Here is a 17233-nt window from a genome sequence, read left to right on the forward strand (position 1 = left end):
ATATGTTAATAAATCTATATGTGTTGGCGTAATTTACAGCTTGCGAGAATCGTGGTGAAAGAATAATAATGATCTCGAATTATAGACGCATGCTTCTGTTGCATTTTTGTATTAAAGCAGTTCAACAAAGGTATTTGGACTTAGGTTAACAAAGTAATATAGCTTACAGTTCGTCTACGTTCAATACTACAAGTAGTACCCTAATGTTTACATTAGATATTTGCCTGTACCGCAAAGACCTCTGGGCCACTAGCTTCATTGACGCGTTGAATTCTGGGCAGTCATTGGTCCTCCGCGCTTACAGTCTTCTGCTCTTCCATCGGAAAAATGGCTGCTTCGGCAGCAGCGGCGGCTCCTTCCCCCGGGTTGTGCCCAAGCTTCGCCGTGATCTGCTCCTTTTTAGAGCGATATGGAGCCCTACTGGATTTACCCGAACTTACATTTCCACAGTTGGAAAGATATCTGCAGGATAACTCATCAGGTAATAGTTTAATATTTGGAGCTGCGATGTGGGAGGAGGAAAGGGTCTCAAAACCACCATTGCATGAGTTTTAGCGTTCGCTGGCTGTTGTGTTATTGTGTGCTTGCAGGACATCGTAATTTGTTTTTCGATAGTAAATATGTGTCTTATTTTCGATAGAAATACTTTAAACGATTGCGCATTTGGTAGGGGATCACTTGAAAGTTTTCCATCTTCGAAAAAGAGCATTTCCGAGCGCCATGAACGTATTTTATTCGTCGGGATTTATTTTTCAGGCAGGCTTTATCTGCTCAAGACTAAATTGCTCTCCATCACACTCTGAGGCCAGCAAGCGAGGGACCTCCTGCGAAATCGGGGTGAAATTACACGTGTAGAATAAATGTTATCATTCCGTAAATGTTCTTTTGCTCAAATGGAAGAGTATATATTGTGGAGAATACGAAATGCTTTGCATATTTGCAGTTAAATAATAATTTGGCATTACACAGTACTGTGCGTACCACACTGAGCATGCGCACATCGCATATACTTCCTGCTCACACGAAGCTTGTTATTGCGCGAAACTGTCAACTTATTTCATTCATTCAAACTATTTCGACCATGATTCTTCAATGTTTTCATAACAAAATACACTCAAACGGCAAATTGTCAGATGTAGGACCACCTATATAGAGTGAGACATATCAAAGCGTGCACATCGCAAAATGAAACGGCAAGCCTAACTTAAAGATAGTTGAATTAAAGACGTTTTGTTCAATAGCTTGCCTTTTATTGTTGCAGTTCCTAAGCTGTTGGTTGACCTCCACGTGAAGTTGCTAAGGAAAATTGGCAAGTCCGTCTCGGCAGATAGATGGGAGAAGTATCTTGTAAAGGTGAGTATACATATGAAAATAATGCACACCATCCAGATGCATTCGCCACATATATGCAAATATTGCTTAGTAAGTAGCCTGCCAGTTCTAATTTTATGCATCATCCTGTCTTTGATTAATTTGTCATTGTTTGTTTTTATTACAGGTATGCCAGGAGTTCAATACTACCTGGGCATGGGAACTCGAGAAGAAGGGTTACAAAGAGATGACAGTGGAGTGTAAGACGGGGATTCTTAAAGTAAGTACATTTACTGTTTGGGCCGTTTACTCTGTTTACATTTTTTTATTTTTGAGTAACCCCTGTTTTTGTACTTCCATTTTCATGTTTTTGTTTCAAATTTGATCTGACAACTTTTTGGATGGTTTCTTTGCACTCTTATTATAACATGGAGTAGATTAGAAATTGACCATTGTGTCTGTGGTGTAGCTGTTACAACCAGCATGTTTTACTTACAGTAATATCACTGGACATTTTAGTTATTTGTTAGTTTCTGTAAAAAGTTGTAATTTTTGTTTCTTTGTAGTACCTTTGCGAATGTCAGTTCGATGACAATGTCAAGTTCAAAACTGCAGTCAATGAGGAGGATCCTGAGAAGATGCGGCTACAGCCCATTGGGAAAGACAAAGATGGCTTGATGTATTGGTTTCAGTTAGACCAGGACCATAATGTGCGCGTCTATGTAGAAGAACAGGATGACCTGGATGGGTCATCATGGAAATGCATTGTTAGGTAAGATGGATCTCTTTTAAACAAGTATGTTATATATGTGTTGTGGAATCTTACAGCTTCTACACACAGTTGCCGTTGATGGAACGCAACTGTGTGTAGAAGCCGTAAGTATGTGTTCCTTTTGTTGTGTCATTTTTGCGACGAGGGTCTTGTAGGGCATTGCTGTACCTTTGTTGCTGTTTCACAAAAACATAATTGATGTGGCAGTTGTGCAGTTGGATTCTGACGTCAGAAGTTTTGTAAAGCTTTCGAACTGTATGAACTGGAGGCAGTGATTATGATTGAGTTCATTTAGGTTATTGCTTAGTTCTGAATTTGTTTAGGCTACCTAGTTTGACACTGTTTCTTGTCAGAGTTGCTGATATGATGCTGTAGTGTAAGACTAACATACACACAGTATACTCTGCTGTTATTTATGCTTTGTTTAATAGCTTGCAAAATTGTGAAAGTTGATAGCCAACATAGCCGAGGATTAATGTGTGTGTGTGTGTGTGTGAAACCTGACAAAGATGTGGCCTGCAGCTTCAATGCTGACCCAAAGTGTGTATGTGTGTGTGTGAGTGCTTGACAATATCACAGTATTGATCACACTTCGAGACGAGACGAGACGAGAACCACACCTAGCAGCTGTCGTGTGAAAAATACTGTTTCACTTCACAAAAATACTGTTTCATGGAGACAGAATGCTTCACACTTGTGTATAGGCTCTGGCGTAGTATTTATATTTAGTAACGTTAGTATATTTGGCAGTATTTATTGGTCATAAAGTGCATATAAATGTGGCATGTGTTACGATTCAGATAACATTTGATTCTGAAAAAAAGCCTCTCCTGTGGGATATCTGTAGTGATATGTATGTATATGGTCATCATTTTGCCATGCAAATAATTCCTTCTCTATAGTGAAGTTGTGTCAGTTACTTGTTGACTGACACAACTTCACTGGTGTTTTGTATGTTTCTGAAATTTTTTTAAATATTTTTTGCTCTTCCAATGTTTTCATACTTTTATTAAATTTTCTATTACACTTGGAAGTCATGTTTGGGGATTAAAGGTTGTATCAGCGATAGCGGGGATACGTCACAGCTAGCTCACTACTCCCTCCCATGCAATTAAAACTCTCCTAAACGCGCATCTCGTCGGTTATTGGTTGAAATACTTTATTTTGCCTTTGAGTGGGTTGCCAACCCTTGGTAGCAATTGTTTTTGTGTACAGATCTCGGAGCCTAGGCAGCCTACAGAGACACGTTTTTTTGACGGCCTGCTTATGGGGCAAACAGCTAGAGGATCGTTAGGAAAGATTAGATGAATGTGATCATTTATATTTGGGCCTTTTTTGGGCCTGAAATCGTTGATACAACCTTTAATATCTTAAATTAGTGTTATTCCAAGCCTGATTAAGCGTTGTAGAACACCTTTTAAGGTTCTGTCATACTGAGAGAATGTTTGTCTTCCATTCTACAAAGTTTGGGTTTGTTATGAACCAAGTCTTTTATTCAAGATATTAATGCTCAAACCTGGCATGCCAGCCAACATGTTTTTTCAGGCTGTAAACCTCAATTGATATCAAGAATATAAAAACAATATGATTTGAACAGAAATATTTTTCAGGCATTTGTTTTGGGACTCTTATTCATGATGTAGACAAAGTTTGAACAAAGTCTGAAATGGTGCAGTAGTTACCTTATCTGATTTGACATTGAATTAACCATATAGTAATAGTTCAATTTAAGTGTTTCTTTGAAACTCTTTCCTGCTACATTGATAGGGATTGTAGGCTAGGTTAGAGACTTGTACTTGGTAGGTTCTATATAATGATGGTTGTCAGAAAGTCAGTAATATTCAAACCGGTGTCATTGTCTCAGCATGTGTACACAGTGGCAGAATAGGATCACACTAACTGAGGTATTGCACCCCACAGTGCCCGTTTTCTTGTGTTTCTAGGTCGTCACCACTTTTTAACTCCTCGCATGTATGTATAAGTATATATACTTTTTTGATCCCGTGAGGGAAATTTTGTCTCTGCATTTAACCCAATCAGTGAATTAGTGAAACACAAACAGCACACAGTAAACACACAGTGAGGTGAAGCACACACTAATCCCGGCGCAGTGAGCTGCCTGCTACAACGGCGGCGCTCGGGGGCTCGAACCAGCAACCCTCCGGTTACAAGTCCAGAGTGCTAACTAGTGCGCCACGGCATGTCTGAGCGTCTTTATCGGTTTAGTTAATTTGCTTTAGTTTTTTACACCAGAGGAGATGTTTTGTTTGCAATGGATGATTGTGAAGAGTTGCATTTATTAATGCATCTCCTAAAATGTTTCTTGCGTTGTTTGTATCTATAATTAGCATTAACTCATATATGCTCAACTGGGAAATATGTGTCCTAATTTTCATAATGTTCCCTCATAGAAACCGGAATGATCTTGCTGAGATGCTAGCTCTGCTAAAGACGCATATTGACCCCGCGCTTCTGGTCAAGAAGGAGGGAGAGGAAGAGGCCACAGGCACTAGTGCAAACCCAGAAGACCAAGAAAAGAAGGGTGAAGACAACGGTATGATACTTCAGGGTACTAATGTAAAGTAATGGACAGAAGATATTACAAAACAGTAAAACTAGCAACCCAACAAGCTAAAAGCGAACAGACTTGTCATGCAAGCAGCACCAACAGCACGGAACTCTGGCTAGATTGCTGAATTTTAGAGATATATTCGGCAACATCAAGCTGTTCTTACGTCTTTCAGGGTTGATAAGGCTGGGGTGCTAGTGGGACAGTATCTGTTGTCATTCACATTATCATATACCATTAAATCCCTACCACAGAAAACGGTACACAACTTGCACATTGTGTCTTTAATTAAGTTAATAGTTTGAGGAGTAATTTCACTTATCATTTCATTATTCCCATCTCTTTGTCATCTCTTGTCACAGGAGACGTGAAAAAAGAGGAAGACGTAGGAAATGATGCAGACAAGCCATCCGAGGAAAACAAGTCACCAGCATCTTCCAAGTCAGAGAGCCAAAAAGACAGCACAGGAAATGAGAACATGAAGCAGGAAGTCCCTGCTGAGGACGCAGCACTCAAAGACAGTCATAAAGGGGCAGACGTGGCATCAGAGAAACCCGTCGGAGAGCCAGAGGAACACACCGTGAAGACAACAATCAAAGAAGAGCCCATGGAGGTATCTAAACCAACCAAAGCTGGCTCTGAGGTGACGGCTAGTAAACTGACCGGTCCGCCGGTGACCGAGCCTACAGAAGAGGCCAGGAGAAAAACGGCAGAGGAGGTCCAGCGAGCGATCAAGAACGACCAGCAGGCCAAAATCCCCCTGAAGAAGAGGGAGATGAAGCTGAGTGAGGACTTCGATAGCAATGCTGGCAGTGGTGGCTCGAGCGTTATCGTGGCAAATACGTCCCTCGTCACCGCCAAAGAGCCAGTCAAGGAGTTGAACGGAGATCAGGTCAACGGGGACATGCAGCCCGTGAAGGCAAACGAATCTGGTACAAAATTTGGAATCGCATCAACGGCAGCGGCAACAACAACGACAGAAGTGGAGAGGCGGAAAGAAGCACAGGAAGAAAAGATGGAGGCCTCACAAACCTCTGGGAAGAAGGAGGAATCAAACAAGCAGCAGTTAGAAAAGGCAGAGAAAACAGAAATCTTGGCTGAAAAAGAAAAAGTGTCAACTCTTCCCTCAGAGGAAAAGATGGATGTGGATAAGCCTGAGGCCTCTAGTTGCATTAAAAGCACAGGTACGCCTGATGACAAGCAGGAGAAGTTACACAAGCTACCACAGGAAGTGACATCCTCTATCAGAAAGGACAACGAACCTCCTTTCACTACCATCAGAAAAGCTCCTTCGTCAGAGGAGAAATCGACGTCATCAATATCAGACGCAAAATCGTCTGAAATGTTAGATAATCATGGGGTCACACCAAAAGGAACCACCATTCCAAATTCTTCCAAAGACAAACCAGACTGTTCAAAAGAGTCAAGCACCACGTCAGCTCAGAACGATTCAAAAAAGCTGGATGGACAAAAAGGTACGGAAAAGCAACCACCTGACCAGACAGACAAACCTGCCCCTCCCAAAAGTACAGAGCAGGTGACTTTGTCTCCTCCTAATGAGGAAGAGAAATCTCGCGACCCAAAAGAAGAAGATAGCAGCAAGACAAAAAAATCGTCTGTCTCTAAAACTGTGGGTGAACCACAAGTCTCTGTTGAGAAAGACACAAAGAAAGTGGGAGACAACAACAAGCAAACATCTCCAGAAGATGTAGGCAAATCTCTGACAGAAGACCTCAGTGTTTCCAAGAAGACCAGTGGCCTTTCTGTTATAAGAGAAACTAAGTCGCCAATCCTGATTAAAAAGAGCGAAGATGCAACCACTAAAGAAAGCGAAAAAACTTCCACTAAAGAACATGACAAACCATCTACTAAGGAAAGTGACAAGCCCTCCACTAAAGAAAGTAACAAACCATCTGTTATAAAGGAGCAGTTCACCTCTGAAACGACCACTAGAGTAGCCTCCGTCATAAAGATGGATACATCAAGATCATCTGATGAGAAAGATAAACAGACAGTTATCAGTGAAACAGACAAGAAATCCCCTGGCCAAGAATCCACAAAATCAACTCCATCTGTAGATAAAGAGAAATCCCCAACCTCAAAGGAAGTGGTAAAAAGTTTTCCAGCTAAAGAATTTGAACATCAGCCTTCCACTGAAAAGACAGAGGCATTGAAATTAAAAGAGAAAGGCAGCATAGAAATGGAAGTTAGCTGCAGGGAGTCAGGAACTAAAGGCACCTCAAAAGAAATTGAAAAGGAAAAGGGCCACACACCTTTAGCTTCTGTTGCTAACCCGAAGGATGCAGACAAACTGGATAGTGGTAAGGATAAGACTTCTACTTCTGCCCCCGAAGTGACCCCAAAGGAGACTGGCAAAGCAGAGAAAGAGGCAAAGAAATTGCCTGAAAAGAGTGGTCCTTCTGCCCAGAGCATGGAAGAGCCCATGGAGGTTCAGACATCTGTTTCTGGGCCTGTAAAAACCTCATCTGTCAGTGAGGTGGGAAAAGCAGGAGAAAAAAAAGATGCTGAAAAGATGGACACGATTGAAAAGGTAAAAGACAAGAACAATGAGACCAAAAGGGTAGAAAAGAAGGATGATGCTGAAAAAGTTGAAGAGAAAAAGGATGTGTTCAAAAAGACAGAACAGCTAAAGGATCCATCCAAACAGACAGAACAGCTAAAGGATCCACCCAAACAGACAGAACAGAAAAAGGATGAATCCAAACAGGCAGAACAGAAAAAGGATGAATCCAACAAAACAGATCAGAAAATGGATCGATCCAAAACAGAGGAAGAGAGGAAGGATGAATCCAAAAAACCAGATCAGAAAAACGATGAATCCAAACAGGCAGAACAGAAAAAGGATCCATCCAAACAGGCAGAACAGAAAAAGGATGAATCCAAAAAAACAGATCAGAAAAAGGATGAATCCAAAAAAACAGATCAGAAAAAGGATGAATCCAAACAGGCAGAACAGAAAAAGGATGAATCCAAACAGGCAGATCAGAAAAAGGATGAATCCAAAAAACCAGATCAGAAAAAGGATGAATCCAAACAGGCAGAACAGAAAAAGGATGAATCCAAAAAAACAGATCAGAAAAAGGATGAATCCAAACAGGCAGAACAGAAAAAGGATGAATCCAAAAAAACAGATCAGAAAAAGGATGAATCCAAACAGGCAGAACAGAAAAAGGATGAATCCAAAAAAACAGATCAGAAAAAGGATGAATCCAAACAGGCAGAACAGAAAAAGGATGAATCCAAACAGACAGAACAGAAAAAGGATGAATCCAAAAAAACTGATCAGAATAAGGATGAATCCAAAACAACAGATCAGAAAATGGATCGATCCAAAACAGAGGAAGAGAGGAAGGATGAATCCAAAAAGGCAGAAGTGAAGAATGATGAATCCACAAAGACAGAAGAGAAAAAGGATGCATCCAAAAAAGCTGAAGAAAAGAAGGATGCATCCAAAAAAGCAGTAGAGAAGAAGGATGAGTCCAAAAAGGATGAGTCCAGAAAGGCAGTAGAGAAGAAGGATGAGTCCAAACACATGGAAGAAAAGGACTGCCATGCCGAAACAACCCCCATGGACTGTGATGAGCCAGCCAAAAAGGACGCAGAAAAAAAGAAATCTACATCAGAGTCAGAACATGACCCCAAACAAGATGGTGAAAAACATGAGCCCTCGAAGGCGAAGAAAGATCATAGTGGCTCCGAGAAGAGCAAGGAGAAGGATGAAGAAAAGACGGACGAGCCTGATAAATCGGCAGCCCAAACGGGAGATGGGGAGTGTGGTGAAAACGAAGGGTTGCACCTGAAGATCCGCATGGCGGCTCACCGCAGGAAAGCAGAGGTCCAGAGGGAGGAGCGGCGGGCCGACTCCGAGTCGGAGGCCGTAGATGGGAGGGGGCTCAGGAGATCTCCCCGGATCTGTCGCCCCACTGCCAAGGTGGCCGAGATCCAGGACAGGAAACAAGAGAAGAAACAGATCACGCCGCTGGCCAACAAAGAGGCTGAAAAGCCAGAGAATGAGGAGCAGGAGGAGGAAGAAGAGGAGGAGTGTCCTGTTCCGGTGAAAAAACCCAAGGAGAAGAAAGTGGACACTGATGGACATCCAAAGTCAAAGGTAATAGTTTAAAATTCCCCCAAAAGTGTTAGACTGCGGTTAAGACTACAGTGTACAGTTATGATATGAGCTCTCCCACTAAACATGTAGAATGCGTAAAAGGCTGAAGTGACCGAGATTGCTGAAGCTGAGAAGTCTGAAGAGGGACATTGCATTAGACATTGCATTGCACAAGTGTCTAATGTGATGCCAGGAAGTTGTTTCCCCATATGTATGGGATGTATACTAGAAACACACAGAATCAGACAATCTCTAAAATAGTCCACCTCAATCTTTGTTTTATAGTGTGTTTTAACATCACAGTGAGACAAGTCAGTTTTGTCAACGTAAGACTGGATTGCACATGTAGGTGTTTTATCACAACCGTGCACATGCTTACACGTTATATGCCATTACAGGGTAAACGGCGGAGGCGAACACGCTGGTCAAACACTCGAACACGACGGAAAAAGAAAGGTTCGGAGGATGACGACGATGATGATGATGACGAAGATGGGTCGAGCGTTGAAGAGGAATCTGAGGAAGACGACAGTGATGAGGACTACAAAGTGGAGAAGCGACCCCGAAGGACGAGGAACCGCAGAGAGAGGAACACCGACGACTCCGACACGTCTTCCGATGATGACCTCCCGCCAAACGATGATCCATGTAAACACTGTGGCCTGCCAAACCATCCTGAACTGGTGCGTGGGAACATGAAAACTACTGTAGTACCATAATACATATAAACATTATGCAGATGTATAACTGATTTAAAACAGTGTTCAGGTGATGGTGCTGTTTTGGCACCGTCAGAGTGCACACGAGAGTGGTAAAAGTGGGTGAACTGGTTGTAATAGGGCCCTCTGGTGTTGCAGATCCTGCTGTGTGGGAGGCTCTTATCTGAGTGATGTGATTATGAACTTGCTTTATAGTTGGTGAACTGACCTGTGTGTGTGTGTGTGTGTGTGTGTGTGTGTGTACGCTCTGGTGTTTCAGATTCTGCTGTGCGACTCGTGTGATAGTGGGTACCACACGGCCTGTCTCAGACCACCCCTAATGATCATCCCTGATGGAGAATGGTTCTGCCCCCCATGCCAGCATGTAAGTAATTTAGGTTCTTTGCTTGGGCAGGAAGGAATGAGGAATGACTGTTGTATTTATTTGTCCTTGACACGACCTCATACCGTCAAAGTGAATATGAAGATGATGCCAAGACAAGATGTCAATAACAAAAAACTATAGCTATATAGTGTTGATTTTTTTCTTCTTTTTTTTTCTTCTTTCTTTACAATGATGACCCACATCTGAATGATGATGGTTAACGACTTCCCGTTTTTTATTGTGCTCTATTGTCCTTTTGTCTGTGTAGACACTGTTTAAAATATTTACAGTATCTATCAATAATTTATAGGATTTAATATTCAAGTGACAGAGAAAAGGTCCGTACTCATCTTTTGCCTGTCTTTGGTGTGTCCTTGCAGAAGCTCCTGTGTGAAAAACTGGAAGAGCAATTAACAAATCTCGATGCTGTGTTAAAGAAAAGAGAGCGCGCTGAGCGAAGGTGAGTGCTATTCAGCCTTAACTCTGGCAGAGGATATTTTCAGCCTCTGACTCTGTGGACATCGATAGTCATAGAATGTCCATAATTTCCTTCAACTGATGAAATATCTGTTAATTACTTAAATCTGTTTTTGCTTGAATCATTCTATCAGAAAAGAGCGTCTAGTCTATGTTGGCATCAGTGTGGAGAACATCATCACTCCATCGGTAAGTTGTGTGGTGTTATGGGCAGGTTCTGTAACGGCTCCTACACACAGCTGCGTGCATCACGTTGCTGGAGACGCATCCCATTCACTTTACATGGGCTCACGTGATCCGTTGCCGAACTGAATTGTGGGTCCGTTGCGTCGCGTTTCTCCCGCCACTCGCGTTGAGAAGTTCAGCTGTTGCTGCACCAACAGACGGCACCGGCCAATCAAGCCAATCTACGGACGGCACCAACCAATCACATTACGGTTTTACTTCAAGTCATTTGCATAGCTACCGTCGGGAACACCCACTGGCATGCGTTGACGGAACGCAGCTGTGTGTAGGAGCCGTTAGTCTGTCTTCATTAGCAATGTTGCTTCATCCATCCAGATGTCTCATTTAGACAGCATTGTTTTGCTCTAATTTGGTGGACTGTCTGAGCTAGTGCTACAAAACAGTTATAAAACCAGAAGAGTTCCACTTCAGTGACCAAAAGTAACCATCCCACAAGAAATCAGGGGCGTCACTGTATATCTATCCTTTTGTAGCAGTCCAATACTTACCATGATAGTCAACACTGAAAATGTATATTTTAGGGGAGTTTTGCCTTTGTTGTTGTGACAGGACAGTGAAGAGAGAGACAGGAAGTGATTGGGGGAGAGATAGGGTGGGATTGGGAAATGACCCGGGTCAGATTCGAATCCGGGTCCCCATGGCCTTAGCGCCCCCCCTCCCAACACTGACCATGTTGGCATTTAGGTGTAATCATTTGGTGGGTTTTCTTTTGATGATGCCGTTGGCCTGTTGTTTTTATTTGCAAGGTGGAAGTGGAGGAGCAGAAGGAACCGGAAGTGGAAAAGAAGGAAAAGAAAGAAGTTAAAAAGAGCAAAAGCTGGGGTCGGAGGTCAACAAGGGCAAAGAAATTCATAAGCTACAGGTACCATTTGCTGATTTGTGTCTGTTTGATTGATCGATTCCCCCTGTCTCTGTGGTGGTCTTTCCCTAACCAAACTGAAGATTGCTATCAGTTTCTTTGAGTGGTGTCCCTTCTAATGAAATTGTAGAATTTCCTCTAGTACTGAATGTGCCATGACATGAATTGAGCTATGTGCTCTAAGGTTCACCTTCAACTGTTGGTCTGTGCAGAGTAACATTTTTGTTGTGTTGTTGTTACTGTCTAACAAATGGGAAATCCCATTTTCTGCTTTCAGGTTTGACGAGTTTGATGAAGCCATTGAGGAGGCAATTGAAGAGGATCTCAAGGAAGCAGAAGGTGGAGGTGAGTTTACAAAAGAGCACCAGTATCTGATTGGATCGTATTTCTTTCATATCTTCACATCGATCTCTAGGCAGCACTCTTGATTGGCCAATCTAAACCTCAGGCTGCCTAAACAAAGGCTGATGTTATGTTTTCTGATTAGCAGTTAGATATCAATCTTGTGTAATAGCAGCTGACTATACTGATGATGATATAATATAACTTTAATTAACTTAATAATACACTACCGTTCAAAAGTTTGGAGTCACTTAGAAATGTCCTTGTTTTCATCATTAATGTTGTAAATGACTGTTGTAGAAAGAAATGGCTGATTTTTAATGCAATATCTTCATAAGTATACAGATGCCCATTATCAGCAACCACTCATCCAATGTTCCAAAGGCACATTCTGTTTACTAATCTGATATAATTTTAAAAGGCTAACTGAGAAAACATTGGAGAACCCTATTGCAATTATGTAAGCAAATAATGTAATCAGAAAACTGCTGCCCTGATTTTAAAAAACAATGCAACTGATCTCAGCTGGTATTCTGTCTATAATGGAGTGGAATGGAAATGTCTAAGTGACTCCAAACTTTTGAACTGCAGTGTAACTTTTTTTCACCCACAGGAGCTGGTCGGGGGAAGGACATGGCCAACATTACAGGCCTCCGAGGAAAGGACATGTCCACCATTTTGAGTGAAGATGGAAAGGAGAATGGAAAGCCACAGCGTCCAAACGTCGGACAGCGGAGGAAGAAGCGGCGACGTCTCAACGACCTGGACAGCGACAGTACGGTGGACGAGGAGGAGAGCGAGGATGAGTTCCGCATCAGCGACAGGTAGTAACCATCCCACAGGAAATCGACCAAAGATAATTTTCTTTCTTTTTTTGAAAATAACATTGGCCTCGATCTGACCCTGGCTCTGATCTCGGTCATTTGTCTCTTTCCCCTCCATCCCGATGGCAGCTCTGAAGAGGAGGAGTTTGTGGTGTCCGAGAACGATGCGGATAGTGATGCTGAAGTCAAGTCCGGTGACGACAGCGACTTCGGGAGCACGGGCAACGGCCCACGGTTCCGGGGCTCAGCGTGGTCCAGGAAGCCTGTTAAGCGCCGGTGGAATACACGGCAGCCACGCCGACGCCGGCGGCCCAAAGGCTACTCCGACGACGAAGAACTGGAGGAGACTGAAGAGGAAGAAGATGACGAGATCGGTACGATTGCACTTCATGGGCCCTAATTTGTTTTACTGGCAAAGTCTTGCGTCCAACTCAAGTTAATAACTAATTAATATTTAATAACTTTTATAATTTAATAATGCAACACGACAGTATATAAACTATAGTTTATGCACAGGAACTTGCCTTGTTGAGAGACTTTGCACTTTGCCCGTCATTTGAATTAGGGCCCCATATCTTTACAATGGGCTATATATGGGCAGCATTCATACCACATCAGGGTCTTAGTGTCCACTGGGTTTGTTTCCAGGTTGGCATTTCCTGGTCCTACTCTCCCATCCATCTATCTTGCGCTCTCTCTCTCTCTTTCTCTCTCTCTCTCTCTCTCTCTCTCTTTCTTTCTTTCTTTCTTTCTTTCTTTCTTTCTTTCTTTCTCTCTCTCTCACTCTCACCTTTTTATACACACACACACAGTCTCTCTCACTCTCTCACTCTTACACACACACACATTCTTTCTCACATTCTCTCACTCACACACACTCTCTCACAGACTCTCTCACACACTCTCTCACTCTGTCTGTCTCTCTTTCTCACTCTCTCTCACGCTCACTCTCTCTCTCACTCTCTCACTCTCTCTCACTCTCTCACTCATGTCCTGTCAGTCTCTACTGGAGTCTACTGCTCTATTGGAGGTGTTCAGAAGAGGACCCAAAATGATCGTGTGGTGCAGAGTAGTTAAACTTGTCACAGAGATGCAGATTAGCTCGGCACAGCACGAGCCAGCGTGGCCAAGACTCTGTTTACAGGAGATTGATTGATTGATAACATAAGTCAACATCCTGAGCAGTACAGACACAAATGTATCTGTATCATCTGGTCTGACTGGGGTTATTTTAAATATGCTTGTTTGTGTTCTTCTGCAGTAACAGAGGGCTCAAGTGAGTTCAGCGAGAGCGATCTGGACATGCGGAGGCGGCGCTCCCGCCGGAGTCTGAAAAAGGCAGTGAACTACTGTGAAACGTCCGAATCGGACGGCTCCCAGACTGCCAAGAACAGGGACAAAATGAAGCCCCGCAAGAGCCTCTCCAGCTCTGAGAGTCAAGGTTAGCTTAGCATCAACACCTCACATGTGTGCACTACAGTGGTTTTTACATGTTCTTCGTTTCTTCTACATATTGCTGAACTTTCTTCTACATATTGCTGAACACTTACGCACTTGAATATTGTACAGTATAAGAATGTAATGCTTATAAAGGAACTACTAATGCTTAAGTAAATCACGGTAGGCCACGGCTGAAGTGCCCTTGAGCAAGGCACCTAACCCCTCACTGCTCCCCGAGCGCCGCTGTTGTTGCAGGCAGCTCACTGCGCCGGGATTAGTGTGTGCTTCACCTCACTGTGTGTTCACTGTGTGCAGTGTGTGTTTCACTAATTCACGGATTGGGATAAATGCAGAGACCAAATTTCCCTCACGGGATCAAAAGAGTATTTATACTTATACTTATACTTATACTAAACCCTTTTCTGTTTGAATAATATATTTTTTCCCCCCCTATACTCTTTCAGCAAGCTTCAGTTCCCGAGACTCCGATGAGGGGGAGCGGAAGAAAAAGAGGAGGAGAGATTCCTCAGAGGAGGACTCGAAGAAACGGCGGAGGCACCTCTCCCTCAAGCGAAGGAAAGAGTCCGAGGACAGCGACGACGACTCGGACGACTCTGAGGAGGAAGACCGCCCGATCCGCAAACGGGTGAATCGCATCGACTCTGACGACTCCGATGAGGAGGAAGAGGAGGAGAAGAAGAGTGCGCCGGCAGAGAAGGAGTCGGAGGAGTCCAAGAGGCCACCGCGTCTCGGCCTGGACGAGGAGGACGAGGAGGCGGCAGCTCTGGTAAAGGGGACCAGCCCGCTGGACTACCTCGTGGTCGACCTTCCCCCGACCAACGGACAGAGCCCGATGAAGGGGCCAGAGGGCTTGATCTCCCGGCCACCGGGAGGCGCTGTAGTCGGGGCTGCCGCGGGCCTTTTGGCCCACATCGGCCCCAAGAACCCAGCCGCGGCCACGGCCGTCGCCATGACAACCAATGGCCTGGTTCCACAGGAGATGCCCCCGCCCGACGAGGACGAGGATGACCTGCTGGGCGTCACAGACCTTGTTGACTATGTCTGCAACAGCGAACAGTTGTAAAAGAATTTGAACTTTTGTCCTTTTCACCCTCCCCCTCCCCAAATCCTTGGCACTGTCCATTCCCTGTACTTTTGACCCTGTGCATCTCTTCACTTTCTATGCCCCCACCTCACCCCAAACAACCACCCCGCCCACCCAAACCCCTCTCCCTCTTCATGCTTTACACATTCAGTGTCTGTACCTAATGCCAGCAATGCAACCTCAGCCCCACCAATATCGTACCAAGTACTGCACAGAATGAGACTGTTCTGGGTCGGCTTCCCTCAACTCGTCTTGTGACTTTGGTCAGCAGCAGTGCCACCATTGGGAGTCCCGTTTGTCAGACGTGTAGGCTGTATGTCCTGGTTGAGAGGGCAGAGCCTCAAAAGGCTGTAAATATTCCACTTCACAAAATCCGAGATGTTTTTTGTGAAAGAAAAAAGAAAAAAAAACTTGCATCTCGCAGTTGGAAAAGCAGTTTTATAACGTCACCTTCCCATCCTTTGTCCAGTATGAAGTATCCTTCTTAACCATGTGACATTATATTTTTTCCATCGTGTAACCGACATCCTAGAGATACCCGTTATATACTGTAGAACACATCATGTTTTTATTCTTTGATTGTGTGTTGGTCTTGGTAGGAAATAGTTTAGTATTATTTTCCATCACTTAAAATTTTTACATTTTGTATTAAATCGTAAAATCTTACTTATGTGTACATTTCAGGAGATGGATTGCAGCAGCGTTCCATATTGGACTGTCTCATATTGGTTCATTATCTTCCACGTATTATTGCTCTTGTCAAAAAGTGGACACCACAGTAAAAAAAGTTTGCCCTTTAGATAAAATGTTTGTTTATGGCATATTGAAATATGTTATTTGGTTGTCTGTTATTATTGCCTGAAAGGCAATGCAAATGTTCATGAGATCCACAACAGCTGTCCTCAAATGCGATCAAAAAAGGTATGGTGAACTTGGTCTTAAACAAAACCATTGTGTATTTATATTAAGTGTTTTTAAAATGACAGCTAAGCAGAACCAGGATGCTTAGTATTTTTAAATTGCATTGTATATTTTGTAGCATTCATTGAGTCCGTTTCATATTACATAATTGTTTTGTTTAGTTTTTTTTTAGTTTTCATTACAGCTTGTTACTGTATCCCCAAATTGTATTTGGACTGTTTTTATCCCCTTAGCAAAATATGCTTACCCATATAAGTCAAACACTATTAATCCTGGCAGCTGTTTAGTGCATTAAATGCCAAATAAAAATGTCTTTCTTGAAGACCACACTCAACCACAGACACATGCTAGACTTTGAATGAAGAAAAGGTGTATTTGTTTGGCCGAAAAGGTATCTCATTAGGTGTGTGTTAATGAGCATATGTGTTTTGGCTACTTGCACGAGAAGCTCAAAGATGGTCCATTTCTGGAAGTTTTGTTTTGTTTTCTAGGAATTTTGATTGCACCACCAACACTATCAGTGGATTCCATGCACTTCATCTCATTTCATTTTAATACATATATTTAATAAAAGGGATTTGTCATATTTTATGTAGTTTGTTTGGTTTTTTTACCCATTCAGATATTTGGAATCATATCCTATGTTCTGTTGAAATGCATTCATTTAATTACTTGTTGTCTAAAGTCTAACTCTGTACACCTTTTTATACATTCACTTCAAACCCAATCATAGCAAAGCTGTTGTGGTTTACAATGATGTGTTCTTTTTCCCCCTTTTTTAAAATAAAATGCCATCTATTATCCTTATTGATTTCTCATGGATGAGTAGATCTGCATATATCATAAATGTTTATGATCTGTCAAAGTATTACCGCTAAAATGTACACACAAACTCAATAGCTCTTACCATCAAAAAATCTGAATCCAAATTGCTGGTGTTTTTTTTTTTTATTTGTGTGTGTGTGTGTGTGTGTACCTGAATGATTTCATGTTTGTTTTGCAGTGCAACATTCCTAGGTCATCAGCATAAAGATTGCTCTTGCGTGTTTATTTTATTAGTAGTAGGTTGTTGCATTTAACCTACTTTTTTTAAATATAGCGATTTTGTTTTTGTATTTTGTTTTCCCATAATGTCCATGGAAGGAGTCATAACAG

General features: G+C 42.6%; 1 protein-coding gene across 4 annotated transcripts; it reads left to right on the plus strand.

The window, feature by feature from the left end:
- Positions 1-224: 224 nt before the first annotated feature.
- On the plus strand, positions 225-16664 carry rsf1b.1 (remodeling and spacing factor 1b, tandem duplicate 1). Of its 4 annotated transcripts, none has more exons than XM_042091037.1 (17): positions 225-481; positions 1262-1353; positions 1499-1591; positions 1878-2083; positions 4495-4637; positions 5015-7650; positions 8041-8781; positions 9180-9464; positions 9760-9864; positions 10245-10324; positions 10476-10530; positions 11334-11449; positions 11724-11791; positions 12402-12612; positions 12742-12986; positions 13874-14053; positions 14517-16664. In XM_042091037.1, exons 1-17 carry the CDS (start codon positions 328-330, stop codon positions 15134-15136), a joined length of 6030 nt encoding a protein of 2009 aa, XP_041946971.1. In that variant the 5' UTR covers positions 225-327; the 3' UTR covers positions 15137-16664. The 4 variants fall into 4 exon arrangements, with proteins under 4 accessions (XP_041946971.1, XP_041946970.1, XP_041946969.1 ...); XM_042091036.1 differs by having other exon boundaries at positions 5015-7395; positions 7456-8781; XM_042091039.1 differs by having other exon boundaries at positions 227-481; positions 5015-7380; positions 8026-8781.
- Positions 16665-17233: the final 569 nt, after the last annotated feature.

Source organism: Alosa sapidissima, chromosome 5 (assembly GCF_018492685.1).
Source record: "Alosa sapidissima isolate fAloSap1 chromosome 5, fAloSap1.pri, whole genome shotgun sequence".
Classification (NCBI taxonomy): Eukaryota; Metazoa; Chordata; class Actinopteri; order Clupeiformes; family Clupeidae; genus Alosa; species Alosa sapidissima.

What these genes read in the sequence shown, in the direction of transcription:
- rsf1b.1 (XM_042091035.1), top strand. Translation starts at nt 328, where the DNA reads ATGGCTGCTTCGGCAGCAGCGGCGGCTCCTTCCCCCGGGTTGTGCCCA. An exon ending in GGGAGAAGTATCTTGTAAAG is followed by an intron (nt 1,354 to 1,498) that starts GTGAGTATACAT and finishes TTTTTATTACAG; the next exon opens with GTATGCCAGGAGTTCAATAC. An exon ending in GAGTTCCGCATCAGCGACAG is followed by an intron (nt 12,613 to 12,741) that starts GTAGTAACCATC and finishes TCCCGATGGCAG; the next exon opens with CTCTGAAGAGGAGGAGTTTG.